Source organism: Neopelma chrysocephalum, unplaced genomic scaffold (assembly GCF_003984885.1).
Source record: "Neopelma chrysocephalum unplaced genomic scaffold, ASM398488v2 Primary Assembly neopelma1_123, whole genome shotgun sequence".
In the NCBI taxonomy this organism is placed as follows: domain Eukaryota; kingdom Metazoa; phylum Chordata; class Aves; order Passeriformes; family Pipridae; genus Neopelma; species Neopelma chrysocephalum.
In genome coordinates, this window is record NW_020897785.1 from 104,460 (window position 1) to 128,735 (window position 24,276).

At 47.7% G+C, this 24,276-nt stretch overlaps 2 protein-coding genes across 6 annotated transcripts in view; both read right to left on the reverse strand.

Annotated features, from left to right (window-relative positions):
• Positions 1-1,692: 1,692 nt before the first annotated feature.
• NEIL2 (nei like DNA glycosylase 2) lies at positions 1,693-7,134 on the reverse strand. Of its 2 annotated transcripts, none has more exons than XM_027697823.1 (4): positions 7,030-7,134; positions 3,294-3,619; positions 2,402-2,598; positions 1,693-2,053 (listed from the first exon to the last, which is right to left on the reverse strand). In XM_027697823.1, the coding sequence occupies exons 1-4, from the start codon at positions 7,033-7,035 to the stop codon at positions 1,737-1,739; spliced, it is 846 nt and encodes a 281-aa protein (XP_027553624.1). In that variant the 5' UTR covers positions 7,036-7,134; the 3' UTR covers positions 1,693-1,736. The 2 variants fall into 2 exon arrangements, with proteins under 2 accessions (XP_027553624.1, XP_027553623.1); XM_027697822.1 differs by lacking the exon at positions 7,030-7,134 and adding an exon at positions 4,405-4,621.
• Positions 7,135-8,385: 1,251 nt separating this feature from the next.
• The window catches only part of GATA4 (GATA binding protein 4), a 30,577-nt gene continuing 14,686 nt past the window's right edge, over positions 8,386-24,276 (reverse strand). For 3 of the 4 annotated variants that reach the window (XM_027697820.1, XM_027697821.1, XM_027697818.1), the window contains 5 exons: positions 19,388-19,557; positions 16,067-16,192; positions 14,702-14,789; positions 14,283-14,425; positions 8,386-12,980 (listed from right to left, as the gene is read on the reverse strand). In XM_027697820.1, the coding sequence (XP_027553621.1) occupies positions 12,798-12,980; positions 14,283-14,425; positions 14,702-14,789; positions 16,067-16,192; positions 19,388-19,557 (710 nt within the window). In that variant the 3' untranslated portion in view covers positions 8,386-12,797. The remainder of the gene's footprint in view (positions 12,981-14,282; positions 14,426-14,701; positions 14,790-16,066; positions 16,193-19,387; positions 19,558-24,276) is intronic. The other variant, XM_027697819.1, reaches the window with a different exon arrangement.

Here is a 24,276-nt window from a genome sequence, read left to right on the forward strand (position 1 = left end):
CAGTTCCAACCTTGACACCTTCCACTATCCCAGGTTGCTCCCAGCCCCGTCCAGCCTGGCCTTGGACACTTCGAGGGATGGGGCAGCCACAGCTTCTCTGGGAATTCCATCCCAGCCCCTGACAGCCAAGAATTCCTTCCTAATATCCCATCTAACTCTGCTCTCGGGCAGTTTCAAGCCATTCCCCCTTGTCCCAAGTCCCTCTCCAGCTCTCTTGGAGCCCCTTTAGGCACTGGAAGGGGCTCTGAGGTCTCCCTGGCTCCTTCTCTTCTCCAGGAGAACACCCCCAGCTCTCCCAGCCTGGCTCTAGAGCAGAGGGGCTACAGCCCTTGGAGCATCTCTGACCTGAAAACCTGCTGCCTCCTCATCCTTAGAGGTGTGAGGTTCAGCTTTTGGGTTTTTTTCTTGTGCATGACTATCTTCCAAAGTCCAAAGTTGAACTTTGATCATCCTTATCGGTCCCTTCCAACTTAAAATATTCTATGATTCTTTGTTTTGTAATGGCACTGAAAGGGCATTTCGCTGACACCTTTCAGGATAGGATGAGAAGGAACATCAACCGCCTTCTTTGACACCATAACCCTATTAATTAGTTTATTCAGCAATCCTGTAACCTGCAATGACTCAAGGGTGTTGCAGTTCCCAGGGGAAAGGCTGCACAAGCCTTGCCTGGGAAGCAGCAGCCTAAAACAGAGGGGTTTACCTCTAGCATTCCCAGTTGATTTGCAATACATCTTTAGATCCAGCTCCCATTAAAACAAACTTCTGAGGAAAGCTGCTGGTATCATCCTCTACAAGCAGCACCACACAGCTGGCTGTTAATCAATTCCAGGTAGCTGAAATTTCCCTGTACACCTCAGTTTTTAACCAAGAAACTACCAGAAAAGACACACTGTTTTCCATTTCCAGCTTTTATTTTTTTGCTCAAGCAAACAATTTGTTAAAATAAACCCAAATCCACAGAGAGAGAACAGCAGCAGCTCCTGCCGCATATACAGAGACATAGCTCAATAAAGAAGGTTTCATCTCTATTTCCAAACCTTTCTGCTTGCAGGTTTCCTTGGAGATCCTAAATTTTATGCAATCTCTGTCACACACACAGTATTTTTAGGTGTTTTTTTACTGTTACAGTGAGATCTGGATTTGGCAGTTTGCCACAAAGCTGAAACCCGTGAACAAGATGAGCCCCACCAAGCACTGCTGACATAGGTTTTGTCCCCTTGAAAGGAGAGAGCTGTTCCTGTCAGATCTGACAGAGGGAACAGCCCCTCACATTTAAGCACACCCAGCACACAGGTATTCGGCTCCAAACAGAGGCAGGATTATTTAATTCCTAATTAATCAAGCTTTTTAGGCAGTGGGATATACTCTGTTCTGCTGACTCCACTGGGGTCAAGGGATAGGGTCACTTCAGACCACAGCAAACACCTGCTCAACAGTCTACGCTTTCCATCCCCTGTGGTCTGAACAGGGTGACCAAAATACCTGGTCAAACTCTTTTACACTGTTCATTGTGAAAAAAAAAGACACGTACAACCACTTTACCACTTTCTGCATCCACTCAGTGCTGCAGTAAGTCCTGTGACCTCCACTGAGCACTTAACTCTGCCAGCTCATTGTCACTAAGAACCAAACTCAACAGCTCAAAGAAACCATGAAGACCTCCTCGAGGCCATTAGGAGCGTGGTTGAGACATCACCTACCATCCTCCAGGAAAGGAGGAATGCAAAGCCAGGTCACTCTGTGACTGGAGAAGGATCCCCGTCCCCCGGCAGCACCTCAGGCTGGCACTGAGGACACCACCACGTAAGTCTTTTAAAGGCACCCAGTGGTCCAAAAGTTCCCTTCATCACTGGATGGCCAAGGGGACACTGCTCCCTCTGGTAGATCCGGAGGTGCAGCCCTTGGCCACGGAGCTTGTGGTGCAGCCAGTCAGAGCTGAATTGAAGGGCACAGTCCAGCAGACGCTCCAGATCCGAGGGAGCCAAGAGAGAGCCTTGTGTTAGCGGGTGGATCTTGGCCAGGTACAAAATCTCATTCTTAATGATGTTCCCTGGAAAGGGACAGAAATAAGGAGACAATAAGGGTTTTTCTAATCAAGATAATGCAGACTTCTGGATCCAATCTGTGACTTCTCCCTCAAGGATCACAGCCAACAATGTCATTCCCTGTTTCAGAGGTGGCATGCAAAGAGTAGACTTAGAGCTGGGATTGGACTGGACAGAGTTCTCTTCCCTCTACCCTTGAAGCAGAACTTGAAGATGACCATGTACCCTCAGCTGCATGAACCAGAAGCCACAAGGCAAAGGAGTAAAACTCTCAGACATGCAGCTCTGGATCTGCAGACATCCCACCCACCTTCCTCCATTTCTTGCTCTGCCAAGTATTCCCTGGAACTCACCCAGCCCTGAAAAATATCTTTGGTCTAAGAGGGTGTAGCTGATGGGATTGGGTGCACGGAGGGCATCCAGTGCCCGGCCACGGTGGAACTCCATGGACAGGATGTCAGAAGCAGGATCAGCCCTTGGAGAGGAGCACCAGTGCATTCTGCAGTTGTAGAAAACAAGGAAGCCTCCGCTCTCAAAGTGGAGAATCAGCCTGGGAGAAGCAGAAAAGCAGAAATGTCTCATCAGAAACATCCTTGAACCATTTGTCCTATTCTGCACCAGGCCACTGTCTCAAGGTAAGGTAGCCTTTTTAATGATTTCAGCCACAAAACCTGGTGGTGAACAACTCTCCACAGGTTGTGTGGATTCATTCTCCTGCCCTGTGGTCCCTGGACGACCAAGGCTCCAGCAGTAGGGTCCACAGATCAGGGAAACCAATGCCAAAAGTAGCACAAAAAACTGTGTCTAAAAATGTTTGCACAGAAATGAAGTAATCCTTTAAAAGACTGCAGGATGTGGTGCATGGAGTGTGTCCCTAACAAGTACAGTGATTCCAGCTGCCCTAGACGTTTGCCATTCATCCAAGGCTTTTTTTAAACACTTAATTGTGAGAAACTGGCATTTTCAGGGCATGATTCAGCCTGGCATCCTAAAACTTCTCTAAGAGAAAAATATTAACAGAGCTGGTACTATGATCCCCAAGCTGGCAGGCAACATGCATCCCACAATTCCACTGCAGATTGAACACACCCCACACCCACTCACAGCATCTCTCGTGCCTACTTACCTTAGGAATTATCAGAGAAAAAAAATCAAGGCTAAGAGCATCCCCACACAAATTTAGTTTGGATAGAAGAGCATCTCTCCAGAATGAGAGGCAGGGAGAGAGAGGGCTCCACAAAATACCTGGGTACAGGGTCCTTCCAGTCCCCCCTTTTATTGGCTCTGTTTGCTCTGGAGAACTCGTTTGCCCGGATGCTGCCGAACAAGCCGAAGTGGAAGCGTAGCCAGTGGCCCGGACCTTCTGCTGCATCTGGGGCTTCAGACCTTGAGTGCTGGAGTTCCGGCAGCTCCTCGTCCTGGGGATGGGGAGCACAAACCTGTTCTTGCCCTCCCTGGACAGAAGAACCTGCCACAGCAGCAGCCTCTTTCTGCAGCACTGTGTCTTCTGCAGTTGGTCCTGAGGGACCTTCAGCTGCCACAAATGCCAGGTACAAGTTTTTCCCATGAACCTGAGGAAAGAGGTGGGTTATACTATGGATCCATATAGGATCATAGAATCACAGGCTGCTTTGGGTTGGAAGGGACCTTAAAGATAATCTCATTTCAACCCCCTGCCACGGGCAGGGACCTCTTCCACTAGACCAGGTTGTTCAGGCCTCATCCAACCTGACTTGGAACATTTTCAGGGATATACTGGGGATACAGAGAGGAACACTTCCTCTGGCTATTTCCATACAAGTGACTATTTTCTACAACCTCTTTTAGACAGAGGGCACATCACCCCACCCTGAACACAGGATTCACCAGCATCTGAATCATTCCCATCAGAGCATCCCTTGTCTTCATGAAGCACAATGTGCTCAGATGCCACTCCAATGTAAATCTTCCCACTGAGGTTTCTGTCAGGCCAAAGAGACACACCAGGAGAGACACTCGGGGTTATGAAATCTGTCATCATTGTTTCTGATTCACCTCACCACCTTTTGCTGGGGGCACTTTGTGCTTCTCATTTTGCTTCCCACTTTTAATCTGAGCTAGGGCTACACCAGCATTTGGCCAGTCAGGTCCAAATCATCATCTGAGGGATGTCAGGCAAGTGAAGCCTCCAGCAGGACCAACCCAGTGTGACCATCTCATATATGTATCAACAGCACAAACATCTCAGCTTAGCCAGGGGAAACCCTGAGGGAAACACTCCCAGGTTCTGCACCTTCGGTGACCCAGATGCAGGACAAGGGTGGTTTCCCCTGAGACTTGTCAGGGATCAATAAGCTCATCCTTTAGCACGGCTCACCTGGGAATCCTGGAGCCTCAGGGCATTCAGGTCATTCACATTGATCTTTCGGCTGCTTCCCCCCACCTTGGCCACCACTTGTCCCACAAAAGGGGAGGTCAGCAGCTGGAACTTCCTCACTGATGGGCCCTCTGGCATCTCCAGCAGCTGTTGAGGGATTAGCAGGTCCTTCTCACACTCTTCCCTAAACTTGAAGGGAAGTTGCCACTCAGAAATACACAAAACCAGTCAGAGCTCACCACTGCCTCCTCACCCCAGTCTTTTTCCTTAAGTTTCTTTGAGGACCTGGGAGCTGAAGGAGTTTTCATCCCTGGGAATATACATGTAATTTAATCAAACACAGCCCTGAACAACCTGCTCGAATGGCAGTTTTTCACCCCACAAGCAGGAATTTGGCCTGGGGATCTCCAGAAGTCCTTTCTCCTGGTCTAGTGAAGGTGTCCCTGCCCACAGCATGGGGCGAGATCTAGATGATCTTTAAGGTCCCTTCAACCCAAATAATTCAGTGATTTTATGATTAATGACCCAGAACCAGCACAGGCCAGTGACCCATCTTTTTCCTGATACAGCCACCATGGAAAGTGCTGCTCTGGAGTTAGCACATCTCCACCCCTTGCTTTTCCCACTGATTGCAATGAGATGTAACCAGTTAGGGAGCATTCCTACACTCTACTAACAGCATCTGGGATCAGAAGACTTTAGATGAGGGGGAGATGAAGCAGCACCATCCTACAGCATCCTGTGGCTCCCTCCAGGAAGTCACACCAGTATATAAGGAGTTATTTCTGGCATGAAATCCCAGTCACTTGCAGCTCTTCTGAGGATTTCTGCCAGGACTGGGTGTACAGGAAAGCATGCTCCAGGACCAGGAAAGCTCAGTCTGGCTTTCATCCCATGGTGCCAATTCTCCCAGAGACCAGCACTGACCAGAGGCTCAGTTTCAAGCTCCACAGCACTCAGTAGAAGGCTCTGAGGCACAGTTCTGAGACAGCTTGATGTGAAAATCAACAGCAATCCTGTGCATGGTCCCCCACCAGAAAAGCCATTCCCACCTCATTCCAGCATCTCAGCTTCTTCTGCTGCCTGGGCTGGCTCAGAGACAGCAGCCCATGTTTGCATCGGCTCAGATTGACTAAAACCAAAACTTCCAGTGCCACGTGCTCCTGCCATAGTGAAGGGACAACTTCTAGTACAGCTGTGAGGAGCAGCAAGGTGTGGGAATATCTTCAACAGGAAGCAGGCAAGGCCTGTAAAAGCCTTCCTGTGCTGCAGCACAAACCAAATCCCTCTCAGAAGGGCTCAAAAGAAAAACATGTCAGGGAACATTAATTTAGTGTCTTAGATCCAGGTACAGATATTAAGTGGTCACACAAACCAGCTTTACCAGGGTAAGAGACTGAGCTTTAGTCCTCTGTCTTCAAGGACATGGGATAATTATTCACAGGCCTGCTCCGGTTTCACCCCAAAAAATCTGCATATTGTGATGATCAAGGGGCAGATTAAGAGACAGCTAAAGAGATGCTTGTGCTGCCAAAGGCACCAGGAGGAGTCTGGATCCCTGGAGCAGCATTTGGCTGCTGGACACAGGTCATCCAAGGGGTCTGCCCTGATTATCCAGGCACTGGCTTCATGTCAGGCAGCTGCTGATTCAGTTCTTAACAGTCTCATTGTGAGAGACTGGAAGTGCTGGGCACTCTATAATGTGTTAATGCCCACACTCCCCCAGTTGTAGCCCCTCTGACAGCAGAAAAATGCTCCTTTTCAAGAGGAGAAACTGCCCTGTTCCCCAGGACATCAGAATAACCAGCATCTGCTGTCTCTGATCCCCTTCTCTCTATGGACCTCCCTACTTCACCTTCTTCAGTCTCTTCCAAAATGCTCCCCACTCCAAGGAGGAAGAGGAGGGTGACCATCCCCAGCCCTCTGCAGGGCATGACACCCATCTCTCCAGGAGCATGACCACCTGAGCTGGTACCTCTACAGGTCTGAGGCACAGAGCCAGGCTTCCAGGAGAAATCCTCCCCCCCTGTATGGGCTCGTTTCCAGTCCTTGCACTCAGAGAGACGCCAGGAACCCACAGCAGAACAGAGCAAGGTCAAGGCTGCCCAGGTTCATCCGCCCCAAGCCAGCTCTGCCAGCTCACCTGCACCCAGGGATGGCAGAAAATCCCATTGTGACCTTACACCCCTGTACAAGGCTCCTGCAGGGATTTCAAGGCACAGCCCTGACTCTCCACATGCAATCGGAGGGGTGCAGAGCTTCCCATCTCCTCACTCCCAGCCAAGCACCAATTTGCAGCTCTCCAAAACAACCAAGCCCTGAATTCCAACCCCATTCTCACCCACATCTCCCCAGGGCAGTGGAGGCACCCACTGCACTCCCCAAAACCCCCACATCCCTACATCCAGCTTTTAAGACGCAGCTCTCCCCAGGCCAACCCTGTGCATCCGTTCAGGGAGGAGGGTGGGCAGCCTTCCCCCCCTACTGCTCCTCCAGGCTCCACAGTCCTTCCTTTGTCTCCAGTTTCTCTTCCTCTGCCCCCAGCCACCTCCCTCAGCACTCTCACGGTCTCCTGTACCCACTCCCAGCAGACCCTTCTGAACCAAACCCCTTCCACCCACCTACTTTCATGGGGGAGGAGGGCCCTCCCCCCAAATATCAAGAGAGCTCCCAGTTGGCTGGTTGGGTAGGAATGGGTGGGTTTCAGGTGCTGACCTCATTCGCCCCACCTGTTGTACCGGTCTCGAGGGTCTGGTTGGACTGGGAAGGAAGCTGGGCGCCCTGGGAAGGAGGGTGGGTGCTTGTGCGGGGGCTGTGCTCCTGCGGAGGGTGGGGGTGGCTGAGCACAACTCTTATAAAAGTGATTTTGGCTTGAGGGTGTTGCCTCTGAGTTCAGGTGAAAGGATTTAGGCGAACAGCTTACTGATTGAAAAAATGTTAGTGAGAAGACCAAACCCATAAATCAGAGTGCTATTAGAGTGCCCTGAGGGGCTTTTTTCCCTCTCTGCTATTAGAGGTGTTCCCAGCTCCATGGAAAACACACTCGGTGCTTTTCCTCACTTGCATTAAAATCACAGAGTCACAGAATGATTTGGGTTGGAAGTGACCTAAAAGGTCATATCCTTCCAACCCCCTGCCATGGGTAGGTACACCTTCCATTATCCCAGGTTGCTCCAAACCCCATCCAACCTGACCTTGAACACTTCCAGGATGGAGCAGTTGCAGCCCAGGACATTTCTGGTCTATCCTGGCTTTGAGTTGCTCCATTGCTGAGTCTATCACTTCTGGAGATTTTTTCATCCTGCATTGGCCATCCCAACTTCTACAGAAGAGGCTCTGTGTGGCTCCAGGACTTGGGGACAATATTCAATCTCCTGCAATGACTCATTGCTTGTCTGAGCAATTAATTTACTAAAGATTTTAGCTCTCATTATAGTCTAACATTTACGTGGCTACACATTTAAAGGAGAAACAGATATTAGGAATAAATTGTTTACTGTGAGGATGGTGAGACACTGGAGTAGGTTGGCCAGAGAAGCTGTGGCTGTCCCATCCCTGGAAGTGTTCAAGGCCAGGTTGGACAGGGCTTGGAGCAACCCGGGATAATGGAAGGTATCCCTGCCCATGGCAGGGAGTTGGAACTGGATGGTCTTCAAGATTCCTTGCAATCCCTTAACATTCTGTTTTTCTATGATTCTGTGACTTGGAAAAACATTTCCTCCATGAGGGTGATCAGACACTGGAACAGGAACCCAGAGAGGTGGTAGGATTTCCATCTTTAGGAATATTCAAAACTTGACTGAACAGGGCTTTGAAAAACCTGATCTTTTTCCCTTCTGATTTAAAATCACTGTAATTCCATCCTGGAACATGACCCACTGCACCATTTCTTCTCCAGGTGCACTTAATATCTTATCATTTACCCCCATCCCTCTCCAAAAAGCCCATGAGGGCAGACAGAGTCAAGCAGAAACCTTCTGGTTTTATTGTCATTGTTTTATTTCCATTAGTTCTAAAGGTGTAGAAGTTACGTGGATTGGTAGCCATACTACTTCATAATAGATATTTTTTTACATCTTTAAATAATTACAGCTTGTTCAGTTGGTTGGTTTCCCTCTCCCCCTTACGAAGAAGTGTCTGTTTCCATGAGACTTTCCCAGATGACCTGGGAAGCTTCAAACTTTATACATGGGGAGAAAAAAAAGGCAAAACAAAACATAGTCACAGCTTCAATGTTACATTGAGTTGGTGATTGGTTTTAAAGCTCCCTTGCAATATTCCTGAGCTCCTCCTGATTGCACCCTCTCCATCTAAGCCCATAAGATTGCAAGTGATCCAAGGATCTCTTCTGATCAGTTTACAAAGAATAGCTGAAGTGAATCAAGATATTGCACTTCCACAAAGAGCAAAGACATTTGGAAATGGTTAAGTGACCTTTTTACCGCCCTGTCTCCCCATCCTGGGTTTCATCTGCTCATCTCACTTTGGTGGCCACTGAGCCATTGCCAAGGTGTGGTTTGACATAACCAAACCTTGTGCTGCAAAACTTTTCAGCATCAACATTTTCATGATTAGTGATGATCTCTATGGGAGCAAGTCCCACAAATGCATTTATATTCGTGCTGAAGTGTTTTGCAGGAGTGGGCTCTTCCCTCTCTCTCCTCAGGGCAGGGATAGTTCTCAGTCCTGCATTTGTGGAGGACCTGGCCTGGAACGGTCCTCACAAGGTTCTCCAGCAATAATAGCAATAATAATAGCAATAATTACCTTGTCTGGGTCTCTAATAATTGTATCTAGTTTAATTACCAAAGCAGGCTCGAAGTGCTCCCCCCATCATGGGCAGGAAAGCAGAGCTCAGGTGGAACCTGGAATTTTGTGATTTACCCCTCCTGCTAGAAGGAGCTGAGTGTCCTGAAAGTTGGTGGCACTTTTATCCTCTTGTCTTCTGAGTATCCCTTCATCTGTCACTTCCAGAGTTTGTCCTCCTACATTGGCCTTCCCAGCTCCCACCTTTGAGAAGGGGCTTTGTGTGATTCCAGGGCTTTGAGACAATGTTCAACCTCCTACAGTGACTTGTTGCTTGGGACTCCCCAAGTCTGAGCAATCAATTTACCAATGATTCTGCCTCTTATTATAATCTAACATTAATTTGGAAAAACATTTGCACCATGAGGGTGGTCAAACACTGGAACACGAAATCAGAGAGGTGGCAGGGTTTCCATCCTTGGAAATATTCAAAAGTTGCCTGAGCTGGGCCCTGAGAAATCTGATCTCATCCCTTCTGATTTAAATTACTCTGTAATTTGATCATTACGAGCTCTGAAGGAGAGAACCTGTCATTTATGGTGAGTTTGTACACCACCTAAAATGATGGTGCTGCATTTGAAGTCAGTCTCTAAGCACCTTGATATCAATGTTGGCCAGAATAAATGTTCCTGGATCAAAAATAGCTTTGCAACAGTTTTGGGTGATTGAAAAGAACTGCAGAACCAGGTGCAGCCAAACTTCTACTGCTTCTGGTGCAAATAGGGGGACAAAAGAGCTGAATTCGACCTCTAAGTACTTGTCCTCTAAGCCTAAAGTTGTTCTCACAGCCCCCAGAGCTTCACCTTTTGAAAGCAGACATCTTGTTCTGCCATTAGGGTCTTGTAAATGCTTCTCACTCTGTTTCAAGAATTATTTTTAAGGCTTTGAGAAAGGCTAAAAACCATTTAATAAATTTCTGCTGTGGTCATTTAAATAACCTGAGGGAGCATAACCACAATTATGTTCTGCAGGGATTTTCCCCTCTGGCATTGCAAGCAGAGTCCTTTATGACATCTTGGAGTGTTTTAACGACAGGAGAAAAATTCCACCATGGATTTTTGGCTTTGAGGGAAGGAGGAGGAGCACAGCAATAAGGCAGGGTGGGCAGAACCAATGGGAGCCTCAGTATGGAAAGAGAAATGGGGGGGGTGGTTGATCTGGACTTCAGCTCCTCTCCAGGAGGCTGCCTGCTCCCCTTCCTCTCAGGTTATCCAGGGTAGTTCTGGGTATCTGCAATATGTGCATGAGCCAAGTGGTTCATGGATGTTGTAGTGCTCTGTTATGGCCAGGAATTCACAGGCAGATCCCAAGAGAGCTCAAGTGTCATTTACAAAGGAATTTAGTTCAAGGAGGAGGCTGGTTAAAAATCTTCATGCCAACAGAGAAACACCTTTGTGTTTTCACCTCAAATTCATATTTTTAGATGCTATTTCTCCTCCTCTCTGCAGCCTGCCAGGCCTGAGCAGAATCACAGAATCTCATTTATTTTTATTCATGTTTCACAAATGTCTTTTCCTCATCTGTAATTAGCACTAATGAGGCTAAACACTGCATTAGCCCAGCAAGGCAGGGTGGAAACTCTGGTGCAAACATCATCCAGCCGTTCCCATGGCACCATTGCCATGGTGTTTTTCTCTAGCGATCGCGGAGGCTCTGTCACCCCTCCAAATCCCTGCCAATCTGAGTTACGGAGAGCAGAGGGAATGTGGAAGGGTCCAGGTCTCTGCTGTGACTCCAGTCCTAGTCTTTCTCATGACCAGTCCAATTGAATCCTTCTCCTTAGAGAAGCTAAGGAGGAAAATGGTAAGTTCAGACAAAGATAACACAATGCCCTTCTTTTGCTTCAAACCTGTACGTGGCTTTCCTCTTCACCAAACCTGGTGTTTGGGTGGAAACACTCCCTGTGGGAATGTTGAACAGTGGGAGACAGAGGATGGCACATTTGGGAGGGATGCACAATCCCTCTTAGAAATTTTCACTTGGTAGTTCCATACTCGAGTTCTGGATGCAGGGAGGAAAAGAGAGGAGCTGGGAAGACAAGAAGGGGAACAGAGTTTGGGAGTGGACAGAAACAAGGGTGGAGAATCTTGTAGGATAAGGTCTCCCAAAAATTCTCTGCCTAGACAGGCAAAGCTGTCTCTCCTTGCAAATATTGATGAAAACACCATGGCAAGCGTCTGGTGAAGCACTTGGGCTGCACAGGGGAGCTGTGTCATCTGCAATGCTGGAGTTTGTTAAGCACATAGTAAAGACAGAGTAGGCAGGGCTGGGTTAGGCAGAATTGATCCTTTTGGGAAAAGGGAATGAGTCAGTGAGCTCTCAGCACCTCTTCCAACTCCATTTGCTACGATTCCCTGGTTCTTGAGAGCCTTATGGGCAAGAAAATAGACAAGTCTTGTTTAGTACTCATGCAGGAATGGAGTTACGCTTCTCTTGCAGGCAAGCAAGTCTGTGCACATGTTTGGTAAAGAAAACAGCCCCTGCCACCTCCATTAGAGGCTGGAGCCTTTGTTTGTTGCCAAAGGTGAAATCCTAAAGGATTAGATGTGGGAAATGGTCACGAGCCAGCTGTTAGGGGGTAAAGTGGGCACTCACAGTACAGCCAAAAAGAAGTGACAGTCAGATTTCATCAATGACATCCAAACCAACATAAAAGTAGGCAAAATAATTAAATTATCTGTCTCAAAAGCAATGGCACAGCAGCGTTAGAAAAGCATCTTTCACTTGCTATGCACTTGAATCATCTCTAAGCCTGGCTTGTTACTATCCATAAGGGAAGAGCCCAGCCATTTCCTCCAGGATTTGATTACCAATGTGGATCTCTCTTCTACCTGCTTCCAGCAGGTTCTCTCTTCCAAAATCCTGCTTTGACTTTGGACAGACCTTCTCCAAGCTGAGCCAACAACCTCTTGGAAACACAGTCCCATGATTTCATAATGATAAATAGGAAAGGAGTTACTATTAAATACGGACATTCATCAGCTTTCCAGACCATCTAGGAAAATAAAGATAGTGCTCTACATGTGTGAGCTGAGGAGGGGGAGGTGTCTCTTTTTTTCTCTGCCCTAGATCATATCAAATCCACTAAAGCCACTAAAGAATCTCTAGTGAAGTCTGTTCAGCAAGCTGTTCTGGAACTGGCTCCATTTGGTGGAAGATCACAGAATTTGGGTAATGAGAAGAAAGTGGCATTTTCTTCTGGTCAGGGAAAGAATGGATGGTGACAGAAGAAGTGTCTCTGCTCCACCATTGTCAGAGTCTCAAATGTCAGATCTTTTTAAATAAAACTCAAGAACTGGGTCCATCTCTGTGTTTCTGTTTCATAGAAGGTGGTGACAATCAAATAGAGAGGCTCATTTAAAGTTGGGGAAAATGCTTCATATCCAGTAGGTACTTTGAGATTTTAGTCTTCTCTGCTTCATTAGAGCTCTCCTGGACCTCAGATCAGTCCTCTTTACCTCTTTGCTGGAACATCTCACAAAGGAAAGAGAAGGCAGGAGAGCAGGGGAGGTGGGAAACAGCATTGACGTGGCATCTTCTTCATCTCTTGAGCGGTTCAGCCTGAAGTTGGTGGGTGGGAGCCCAGGTTATGCAGTTATGATGTCCCCGTGGTTCTCAGCTAAGACCAGGCTGTTCCAGGAGTCCTGTTTGGAGCTGGTTTGGGGAGACTGGCTGATGGCTGACTGGTAACCCTGCGGGGAAAGCTTCAGAGCTGAGATCACAGGGTGAATGGAGGATCCATGGCCGGACATGGCAGAGACTGAGAATGCCTATGGAAAAAGGAGAATCCTGTGAACAAAGGTTCCAACCATAGAGGAACATGTGAATCCATTTAGTGTGGGCTGGTGCTATTGTAATAATGCCTCTGGATTTGCTGCGGATTGCAGCTTATGTGTGATACCTTGGGCAGTCTCTTTCCTTCTTTTTCTAGAATCATGGAATCACAAAATGGTTTGGGTTGGAAGAGACTTTAAAGACCATCTTGTTCCAACCCCCCTGCCATGGGCAGGGACACCTTCCACCAGACCAGGTTGCTCAAAGCCCTGTCCAACCTGGGGTTGAATACTTCCAGGGAAAGACCCTGTTCTTTCCTACTGCTGCACACACGCCACGTGGTTCTCTTTTAAATGTCAAAAATTATCATTTTGCTTCCCAAGGCTTAAAATTTCATTGGCCTTGGACTCTTCTGGCTTTCAAATGAAAACATCTGGGTGAATTCACACTGTGCTGGTCCGCAGACATCTAGTGGTGGCTGTGGTACAGATCACACCACTTTACCCTGCAGCTCTCTGCCCTCATGCTCATATCACCCAACACTCAGCCAACCAGTGCAGAGAAAGTAGGGAAATAATGCCAGGGTTTCCCTTGCTCAAGACAGATCAAATCGTAGAAAGGTGATGGGTATTTTTCTGCTATGGGACATGTAGAGCTGCCCAACTAGAAGGAATTTAATGTTTTCAAACAGCAGAATTTAATGTTTTAAAAAAAGCTGCTACTTCCTGTTGTCTGTTCAGAACAACCACACATCATTAAAAAGCCTAATTGATAAAAATCTGGGGTTTTACCCCATCCTGAAGGATAAATCTCTCACTGTGAACTCCTAGACCCCTGAAGTGAAAAGAAGCAACCTTTTTCCATAGAGATTCATAGAATCATAGAATGGTTTGGGTTGGAAGGGACCTTAAAGATCATCTTGTGCCAACTCCCTGCCATGGGCAGGGACACCTTCCACTATCCCAAATTGCTCCAAGCCCCATCCAACCTGACCTTGAACACTTCAGGGATGAGGCAACCACAGCTTCTCTGGGCAACCTGTTCCACTGCCTCACCGTCTCACAGAGAAGGATTTCTTCTTAATATCCAATCTAAACCTACTCTCTTTCAGTTTGAAGCCGTTCCCCCTTGTCCTGTCACTCCAGGCCCTTGTAAAAAGTCTCTCTCCATCTTTCTTGTAAGCTCCTGTCAGGTACTTACCTCTAGGTACCTAAGTAACATTTTGAGGATTTTCTTCTCCCCAAGTGTACTCTCCTAATTCCCATCTTTGTCCCACTGCCATCACCTCCCCTCTGTACCTGAGAAACTGGGCTGGGGTGCCCGTAGTGAGATGAGAGCCCGGGCTCGGTTTTTATGGGCCGCATTTCCTCGGTTGTCGTGGCGCTGCTGCTGCTGCTGGTGGAGCTGGTGGTCGGGGTAAGACTCTCGCTGCTGGATGGGCCTGGGAGAAAGCAGGTGGAAAACCAGGCTCTTTCCAAAGACCTTTCAGTGCAGAGCTGTACCCACCCACCAACCCACCAAGAAGTTAGTGTGGTAAAAATAGATTAAAAAGTAGCGGGAAGGGCTTTGTTGCTGCTGAAAGGCATTCAGACATTCCCCATTTCTTCTGGAAAATCAGCCCGTTTTGTGGTTGGATCTCTAACTCACAAGACAGTGTGGTCAGAAACACAATGCAAACTTGTACACATATCATAGACTCCTCCTGTTCAACACTCACCTGCTGGTGTCTTTGTTTTGTTAAGGTTCTTCGGCTTGCGCTTCCTCGTCTGAATGCCCTCTTTTCTCATTGCTAAAGGCCTTGGAACCTGTGGATCAAAGTATACAAGCCCATTGGTTTCTGAAGGTCCTTAAGGTCATCTAGGAGAACGTGATTCCAGCTCTGCCTTGTGGGCTTCATGAAAACCAGGTGATTTAACTGGAAACAGCAACAAGATAGAGCCCAGATTCCCTGGTCTCTTCTGTGTGAAGAGAGATGTCAAGGCTCCAAGGTGTGCATCCAAATGGGAATAGGTAGGCAGTTCACACCTTGGGTACTGAGTCTTTTAAGGCCAGAAGGAACTACAACTCATTTTATTGAATTTTCTGTATAACTCAGAACAAAAACATTCTTTCTGACTAATACCTGCTTTTGGGAAAGGTACCAAGCCTGTATGGGGTGACTCCTCTTAGGAGCTGATCCCACTGAAGTGGGATAGTGAGAAACGTGCTGGGATTTCTAGGAATAATTGGTAAGGCTTCCCACTTGTCTTCCAGCTTTGGCCTGTCTCTCATGAATCCATCTACTCTGAGTCACTGAACATCACTGAAAGCAAATTTAGTCGGGTACAAACTGTTCAAGCAAGAAATACAGGAAAATAAAGCAATTATTTATTGCTTTATATGATTTTTCTTGTATTTAAAAGTGTATAAAAATACTGGGAGCAACAGTCATAGAATCCTGGAATGGTTTGGGTTGGAAGGGATCTTAGAGACCATCTAGTTCCAACCCCTCTGCCATGGGCTGGGGTTGGCCACTAAGCAACCACCAGGGTGTTGAAGGCCTCTGAATCTGCCATGGGAGTGGTTCTGTTGTCACTGACTGGTAGGAGAAGGGCTGAAGATTTGTGTCTTGAAGTCCTGCTGTGCCTTGGCCTCCAGCAGGACTCTTCTGGATATATCACACGTGACATCAATACACAAAGCCCTCACTGACAGGAAGAGATTATCTAGACTTTTCTGCAAGAAAAGTCACCTATCAGTCCCTGACAAGTCTACAGTCAAGTTGTAGCTGGGATCTGACACCCTAGTGGAGGAGCTGGGTGGGAAGAATCTGGGCCTGAATTTAGGTGGAAAGAATCTGGACCTGGTTTTATTAGGCTTTAAGACTTTGTTGCAAAGGGGACCTAATGAGTATATGAGAAATGCCCTGCATGCATTCCTTGCCAGTATAACCGGGATGTTGAGGGGCGCTAAAACTTAAAGGGACAGCAAGAAAAACAGCTCCAGGAGAGCACAGAGTTGTGCGAAGAACCCCATTCCCGGCTTGGTGCTGTGGGCACCCTCCCACAGAGAGCAGAGATCACTGTGTTGATCCACACGTTACCCCATGGAGCTTCATGTAGAGTCCACAGGCGTTGCAGACGGGCTCTCCCTCGGCGTTCCTGCGCCACAGCGTGGTTGTGGTCGTGTGGCAGTTGGCACAGGAGAGGCCGACACGGCGAGACGCCGACTGCGGGGAAATGCAGAGAGAGAAAACTCATCAGCCCTCCCCTGCTGCCACCAGCAGCGTCCCAGATCCCAGTGAGCTCACACCAGTATGCCCCAGGTTTTCCTCTCCTCTTGCCTCTCTTATATCTCTGTTTTTTCCTATTTCTTGCCTTTTGCAGTGGGTGACACAACTGCCTTTTGCTCCCTCTCTCGCCTTTCGGCTTCTGCTCCACTGCCTTTCCACTGCCTCCTGTCTGCAAGGACGTCTCAGCTGTCCTGGCACATCTCAGATGGTGCCAGAGACATAAAATAGAATCATTTAGGCTGGAAAAGACCTCCAAGATCATCAAGTGCAACCTTTGATCCTCACCTTGTCAACCAGACCAGAGCACTGAGTGTCATGTCCAGTAGTTTCTTGAACACCTCCAGGGATGGGGATTCCACCACCTCCCTGGGCAGCCCCTTCCAATGCTTGACCACCCTTTCAGTGAACAAATTCTTCCTGATGCCCAACCTGAACCTCTTCTGGCACAGCTTGAGGCTGTTTCCTCTTGTCCTGTCCCTTGGGAGCAGAGCCGGGCCCCCCCTGGCTCCCCCCTCCTGTCAGGGAGTTGCAGAGAGCGAGAAGCTTCCCCCTGAGCGTCCTTTTCTCCAGAATCACACATCACCTGAAAAGAGGCCCAGACCTCCTGCAGGTCTAGTAGCAGCTTACAGACCCTCTACACCTCTACACACACTAAGGTGTCTGGATCTCAGACTGTCCCACCCTTTCAGACTTCCAAACTCTTCACTTTCCAGGCATCATGGCTATCCCAAGAAGATGTTTTCAATGCCATGAATGTTACATACTCCTTTCATTCCTATCTAATGGGTAGGAATCCCCACTAATGTGCAGGGAACAGGCCTTCTGAAGTTCCCTTTCTGGGTGAACTGATTTAGCTCAAAAGGCTACAGGAGAAAGCAGTGGGCTTGAAAACATAAAAAATACAAGTTTTGAGCGTGGAAGCCGAGCGGGAGGTGGAAGAAGAAAAAGCCACATGCTCCACACCTGCCTGAGTCTTCCCAGCATCCTTCAAAGCTCAAGTCTTACAGGCTGAGGATAAAGTCTGGATGGGCAGGGATCAAATTCCCTCTTTGCTTGCTGATAAATTTGGGACTGAACAGAAGGATGAGAGCTGTGTTATAACGTCTGTTCTTGTGAAGAGGAACCTACAGGGAGGAAATCTGGTGGTCTTGGACATCCAGCCAGCTCTGTAGCCCTGAACAACAGAACTGGCAACTGTGTAATGGGGTGAAAGCCTGGGAGGTGAGGACCTGGCAGCTACCAGGAATTTCCTCTGTGATCTTTGCCACAGCTTTCCCTCCGTGTCTTCTCCCTCATTATTAAATAGGATCAGTTAATCTACAACTGTAGCACAAGAAAAAATTGAAACTCAAAGTACTTCTTAAGACTTTGAAGGCTGAAAACCCCTTTGGTGCATAGAAACCAAACTTTTGTTGTGATTTCACCATGTTTTAGCTTTGATCATGAGTGAGAGCTTAAGAGAGAGCTTGCAGCAAAGGCAAAGATCTCCCCTAGCAGGGCTCTCTGGAGTATCTCAGTCTCCAAAAAAACTGGATTACACAGTCACGGATTAAACCAAGTCATTTGCACTGAATATATTTATTTAGGCAGATCAGTTGGCATTACTTTCACCACACCCCTGTGTTGCATCCAGAGACATCCTCCTTTTCTTCATGGAAATTCTATTGTAGAGGAAAAAGCAGAAATTTGGCCACTTTTGCAAGATTTCCAGATTGCCAACTGCCCAGCCAAGTGACAAAAGTGCACATAAGGATCTGCACAACCCATGGATTTATATTTCTTATGGAGTTTTCCAAGCCTTATCCCAAGACTGTGCAGAAATCCATTGCTGTGAAGGACCAACCCTGGTACCCAACGGGCCATTCCTGACTACACAAATAATCTGTAGGCCAGGAAATGAGAGAGGGAAGGTCCTGGGTGCCGAGGTAAAATCCTGCCTGGATCGGTCGGTGCAGTGTCTGGAAGGGGTTTTCACAAGAGGGCGCTGGGTGTCTGTGGTTGGTGGCAGCACTCGAGCTGCCGGTGGCATTTTTGACACTTGCAGGGGACGGCTGGGTTTGAGCACAGACGGGTCTGAGCGACGCAAAGGGCAGGTCAGGTTGGTGATGGAGCCTCGTGGAAGACAAGGATTGGGAAAACAGGCTCTCAGGGGAGCCTTGGTGGCTCCTTTCTGCCTGAGGTTGTGATGGACTCGTGTCCCTGAGGACACAGAGACCTTCCCAAAAGTCCCTCACCAAAATGGGCAGGGACAGACAGGATATCAATGTCAAGCTCATAAAATCCCAGAATGGTTTGAGTTGGAAGGACCCTTAAAGCTCGTCTTGTTACAACCCCCTGCCATGGGCAGGGATACCTTCCACTAGACCAGGTTGCTCCAATCTCCATCCAACCTGTCTTTGAATGTTTCCAGGGATGGGGCAGCCACAGCTTCTCTGGGCAACTTGTGCCAGGGCCTCACCACCCTCACAGCCAAGAATTTCTCCCTAATATCTAACCTAAATCTACTCTCTGTCAGTGTGAAGCCATTCCCCCTTGTCCTGTCACTCCATGTCTTTGTAAAAGGTCTCTCTCCATCTTCCTTGTAGGCTCTCTTCAGGTGCTGGAAGGCCACAATTAGGTGACCCCAAAGCCTTTTCTTCTTCAGGATAAACCTTTCTGTCCCCCAGGTTCCTCATGCATACCCCACTCTGACTCCACAGATTTTGGGATGCCCTGACCTGCCCCTCAAACTCTGTTTCAGCTCAACCAATGGAGCCAGGAGCAGGGTATCCAGAAAAGGTGTCCAGTCACCAGGAAGTGAGAGGGGTCATCCAGCAGTGACCAGGGAATAAGGACCCTAAGGGTAAGAGGGATACTACAGCAAAGAGTGGCTAAATCAACACCAAAGTACTGCTCTTTGTCCTACAGCCCCTTCCACTGCCTGGCCTGAGTGCCTGGAGAACTGGTCTGGACAGTACAAGGCCTTGGAGTGTCACAAGCACGAGAAAATCTGACTTATTTTGGAAATCTGGACCAAAACCACCTAAGCTGGGCAGATGGGGACCCAAGGAGTTGAAACATCGCTGTCACCTCCAGCTAGCCCAGGTCTGCGCCTCATCCTCACCCCACACGCGTTGTGTGATCGGGACTTACCAGCCTCCTCTGGGGTTTGAACAGGGGCCGGTTGATGCCGTTCATCTTGTGGTAGAGCCCGCAGGCGTTGCAGAGGTAGTGCCCCGTGCCATCCCTCCTCCAGAGCGGGGTGGACATGGCCCCACAGTTGACACATTCTCGCCCCTCGGAATAATCGTCAAAGAATTCTGCTGCCATGGCAGGAGAGAAGGGAAAACACTCCGTTAATTATGTGGCCATACATTTAATTACTGCTCTGGTTCTCAGCTCAGCCCAGAAGGGACATTTCAAGATATCACAAAACATTGAGATTTTATAGGTTGCAAGAAACAGCTCTTCCTTTCCCAAGGAAGCCTCCAGGGTTATTGGGAAGAGGGACTCCTTTCCCTGACATACAGTGTTGGCTGCAGGACTTCAGTGGCAGCAGGGATGTGCTGGGACATGGATACTGGGAGACAGAAATAGAAACCTTCCCTTCTGCTCTGATGTTATCCAATTTTCAGGACTGGACATAGCCAGGGCAAACAGATTGGGACAGGCAAACAGCCGTGTTTACAATCCAGACAAATTCCTGTGACCATGGATAAACACAGGCCTGGACCCACAGAGCAGGACTGCTCCGACATCAAAGAGCTGCCAGAGCATCTCAGTGGGGCAGGAAAGCTGTGCCGTGTGCTCTGCTCCCCCATGGAAATTCTCCTCACCCAGCCCATCCCAACTCCCTCCCAGCCCTTCGCCAAGGGGAAGGGCTGCAGAGAGACAAGGGAGGAGATGTTCCTGTGCCTCCTCCCTGTTCTCTGCAAGAGAAGCATCTCCTGAGCTACACAAATCCACATGTGCAACATGAAGGTTCCCTGCCCATGGCAGGGGGTTGAAACAAGATGATCTTTAAGGTTCCTTCCAACCAGAAATATTCCATGATTCTGTGATTCTAACCCTGGCTCAGGCTGACAGATAAGAGGCATCATTGGGCATTAATATGTGTCAGAGGCTCAGCCTTTGATGGAAATCTCCATCGTGCTTGATGCCACTATCCAGGGCTTGGTGCACTCACTCACCACCTTCCTGGTTCATCCTGCACCAGGCTCAGCTGCAATGTGACATGAGAGCGAGGACAATTGGACCTGGAGTGACAGGACAAGGGGGAATGTCTTCACTCTGACAGAAAGCAGGGTTGGATTGGATGTTAAGGAAAAATCCTTCCATATGAGGGTGGTGAGGCCCTGGCACAGGTTGCCCAGAGAAGCTGTGGCTGCCCCTGGATCCCTGGAAGTGTCCAAGGCCAGGTTGGACAGGGCTTGGAGCAACCTGGTCTAGTGGAAGGTGTCCCTGCCCATGGCATAGGGTTTGGAAGGAGATGATCTTTAAGTTCCCTTCCATCCTAAACCATTCTGGGATTCTATGAACTGCCCTGGGCTGGGCCAGTCCAATCCCTCTGACTGTGGGAGTTCGAGATCGTCTGCAAGGTGGTGCAGAGGTCAGCACAACACACCTCGACTGCACCATCACTTGGAAAGGCACAAGTCAGCTCACCCTTCCCTACAAAGCCTTCAAGAAGCCAAGAACATCACTGTATTTTGTGCTTGTCCACCTGCTTGTTATATGAGTATCTCAGCTTCCTGCTGGAAGACAATAGTTCCCCAAGGAGCAAACCGACAAAATTTGGCTTCTTGCTGAGCTGTGTCTCAATCCCAAGCGGATTCGCTGATATCTAACAGGGGTTATGTTCAGACATCAGCCTTATTTTCTCTTTTACCCAGACTATTTTTGGAAAATCTGCAGGAAACTGCATAACCATGGAGGAGCCAAAGGATTAAAAAAAAAATGAAGTGGCGCCAGTAAACAGAGACACAGAGAAAAAGATTTACAGGAGCCTGATTCTCCCTAGAAAACCAGGCTAAAAATTCCAAGAGGTTACACCATGTGCCCACGAGGAAATGGTAGAAAGCAGTACATGAGTGTATCCAAGGGGCTCTGGAGCCAGAAAAGCAGAAATCCAATATCTTCTCAGCAGCTTAGGAAAATTACCCTTGAGCAATTCTGGTGGTTTCAAAGAGATGGGAATCCCTCCAGGTGATTTTTGTCCACATGGATTCAGTGATACCACAACCATAATGCCTTGCTTTCCCCTTTAAAATGGCAATTGAATTACAGCCAAAATCTAGATCAAATAAATTCCCTTTGAAAAGAGAAGGGATTGGAACAGCTGGTCAGGAAAGAACTCATTTCCTTGAAAAATCTCAAGAAAGGAAAACATTTCACTATTTTTTTTCTTCTTAGAAGTTGTTAAGCTTTTTGATTATCATTTTCCAAAGAAAAAGGCAAATTATTTTCACAGTAATTTTTGTCCTGTGAGAAAAATCCCTTCTTCTTTGAAAATAATTCAGTACAGAGCTGTGGACATAATCCAGGGAGAATTTAGCAGAGCAGAGGTAATCAAAAGGTAACAGTTGAAACTTAGGTGATTTGAGTTGTATCTGTGACTAACTGCAAAATACAATCTTTCCTGGACATTTCTCCAGCAGAAAAACAAAATATGAAAGTTTTTAATCAAATAAAAAGGAGGAAATTCCTAATGTCTCTCAGAAATGCTAAGAATTGGACTAGCTCTTCAATAAGAAGGTCTCTGAAAATGAATATGATAGGAAGAAATGTCAAATATGGGCATATTTCTGTTTTTAGGAAAAAAAGAAGAGGATGTGGAGTTGAAACCAGGCAAAGTGTAAGTCTCTTGTTTTCTGAAAATAATCAAATTTGCTGCTGAGTGTTATTTCCCAAGAGTTGGTGTGGCACCCAGCTAATTTGCCCACATTATTTTCACTGGTGGTTGTCATCAGACATCCAAAACACCAGTACAAACCAGTCTTGAGACTTGCTCTCCTTTCCCATCTATATTTGTCTGAGCTGTATTCTTCCCTTTTTCTTTGGTGGGTTTGGTTTTGGTTTTGTTTTTTTTTCAGTTTACATGGGATTTGAACTGGAGCTTCTCTCCTGAGGGACTTTCATAGAATCATAGAAACATAGAATCACAGAAACATAGAATCACAGAAAGTTTTGGTTTGGAAGAGACCTTAAATATCATCTCCTTCCAACCCCCTCCCATGGGCAGATTGCTCACTAGACCAGATTACTCAGCTTCCCATCCAGACTTTCACTGGTTTAATTTTCCGGAAGTCGTCGTCTTCCAATAATAATAATAATAATAACAATAATAATAACAATAATAATAATAATAAACAATAGTGATAATAATAAATATTTGTGCAATTTTCCCTCTCAGCTGCAGACAGAGGTGATCCTTGGGAATGTTCATAAACAGGAATCAGAGAAGGCACAGACTTTGTTCCCAGGGCACACGGAGGCTCCACGCGATGGGTGGCTCTCCCTAATCACAGCCCTCACGGGGCCATATCAGATGGGTGCGTCCTCTACGTGCACCACCCTGTGCTGAGTCAGAAGATGACATCCATGGAGTGCAACCTCATTAAAAACCTTCCTGGAGCCCTCTCAGAGCTCCTTGACCTGCAGAGATACCACCTGGAGGAAAAATATCCTCACCTGCTCCAAAGCGAGCTTGAGGATGGCAAAGGAAGTGTCTTGGACACTGCTGGATATTGGCTTAGAGAAGATGATGTGGTCTTAGTGCATGTCCTTTAATTAACAAAGAGTGTTTGGGCCCCAAAGAAGGAAGGCAAGGGACTGGATTTCTTTCTCAAAGAAATTATATATATGTGATTTCATGCCATCACTAAATTTAGGGATGAAGTTTTCAAGGGGAGCTTTCTGAGCTGTCCTTCTGGCCACACCTGCTCTCAAAAACCTGATGGTCTCTAAAATAATGAGAAGATATCACCTGAAGACCCACAGCCCACGTGGTTTGATGTGGGTGGATGTCCAAGACCTAGGAAACCCAAATGTTCCCAGGACTCCAAGCCCACAGGAACCAGGATGCACCATCAGTCTGAGCTATATTGGGCATGGAGGTCACTGGGCTTCAAGTGCGCTAATTGTTTAATTTGTCACTGTTATTAATAATGAGGATTAGGGAGACTCCCCAGGAAAAAGCAGCAAAGTGTTTTCTTGGCTTCTGTCTCGGGGCTGGAGCTCTAAATCCTGGCATTATGAGATCCCCTGACACTTATTCCTTGTACTTAGCAGCCGGGAAAGGAAACGTTTATTCAGGCAGCAAATTGCCCGAGCGGCTCCCAGAGGGCCCTGAACAATGAGGGGGGAAGGAAAGGCTCCCCCAGTCACACTCAGGGCAATAATTTCCGTCCCGTGGCACAGGAGCCGCTGCCTGATAATGGAGATTTATGGGTCCATCCTGTGACCTCTGTAACAGCCTTTCTGCTGGAAAGATTTACTCCCTCTCCCAAAGCCAGGTATGGCCAGCACTGGGACAGGGTTGAGGGAGGGATAAGGTTTGCTGATCAGGCTGAGAAGGACGCCAGCTCATGGCTGGAGTAGCCTTGTGTTTGCTGAGTGGCCTCATCTTCCTCTTTGAACTCCCCCACGTGCCTTTGTAGAGCCCTTATCTTGTATAATATCAGTCTTTGGATCATTTTATGGGCTGGGCTCCTGGTGTTGACTAATGCTGATGGCCCTCTACTTAATTCTTCATAAAACCCTGCCTTTAGTCAATGAAGGAGCTTGTCACGTGAAAGCAGATCATGAAATGTCTCTGAATGACCAGCGGAGAGGACGGACTGTGTCCCATCCCTATCCTGGTCATCAGCTTGCTGTGTCAAAGGAGATTTTTTCCCCTCACACCTACAGTTTATGGGCACTGCAAGGTCCCCAGGGCAGGAAATGTCACTTGTGTGTTGCACAACAGCCTCCTAATCTTGGGTGAGGCCTTGAGCATGCTCATGTCAGAAATACTTTCCACAATGGGACATTCAGTCCCCAGG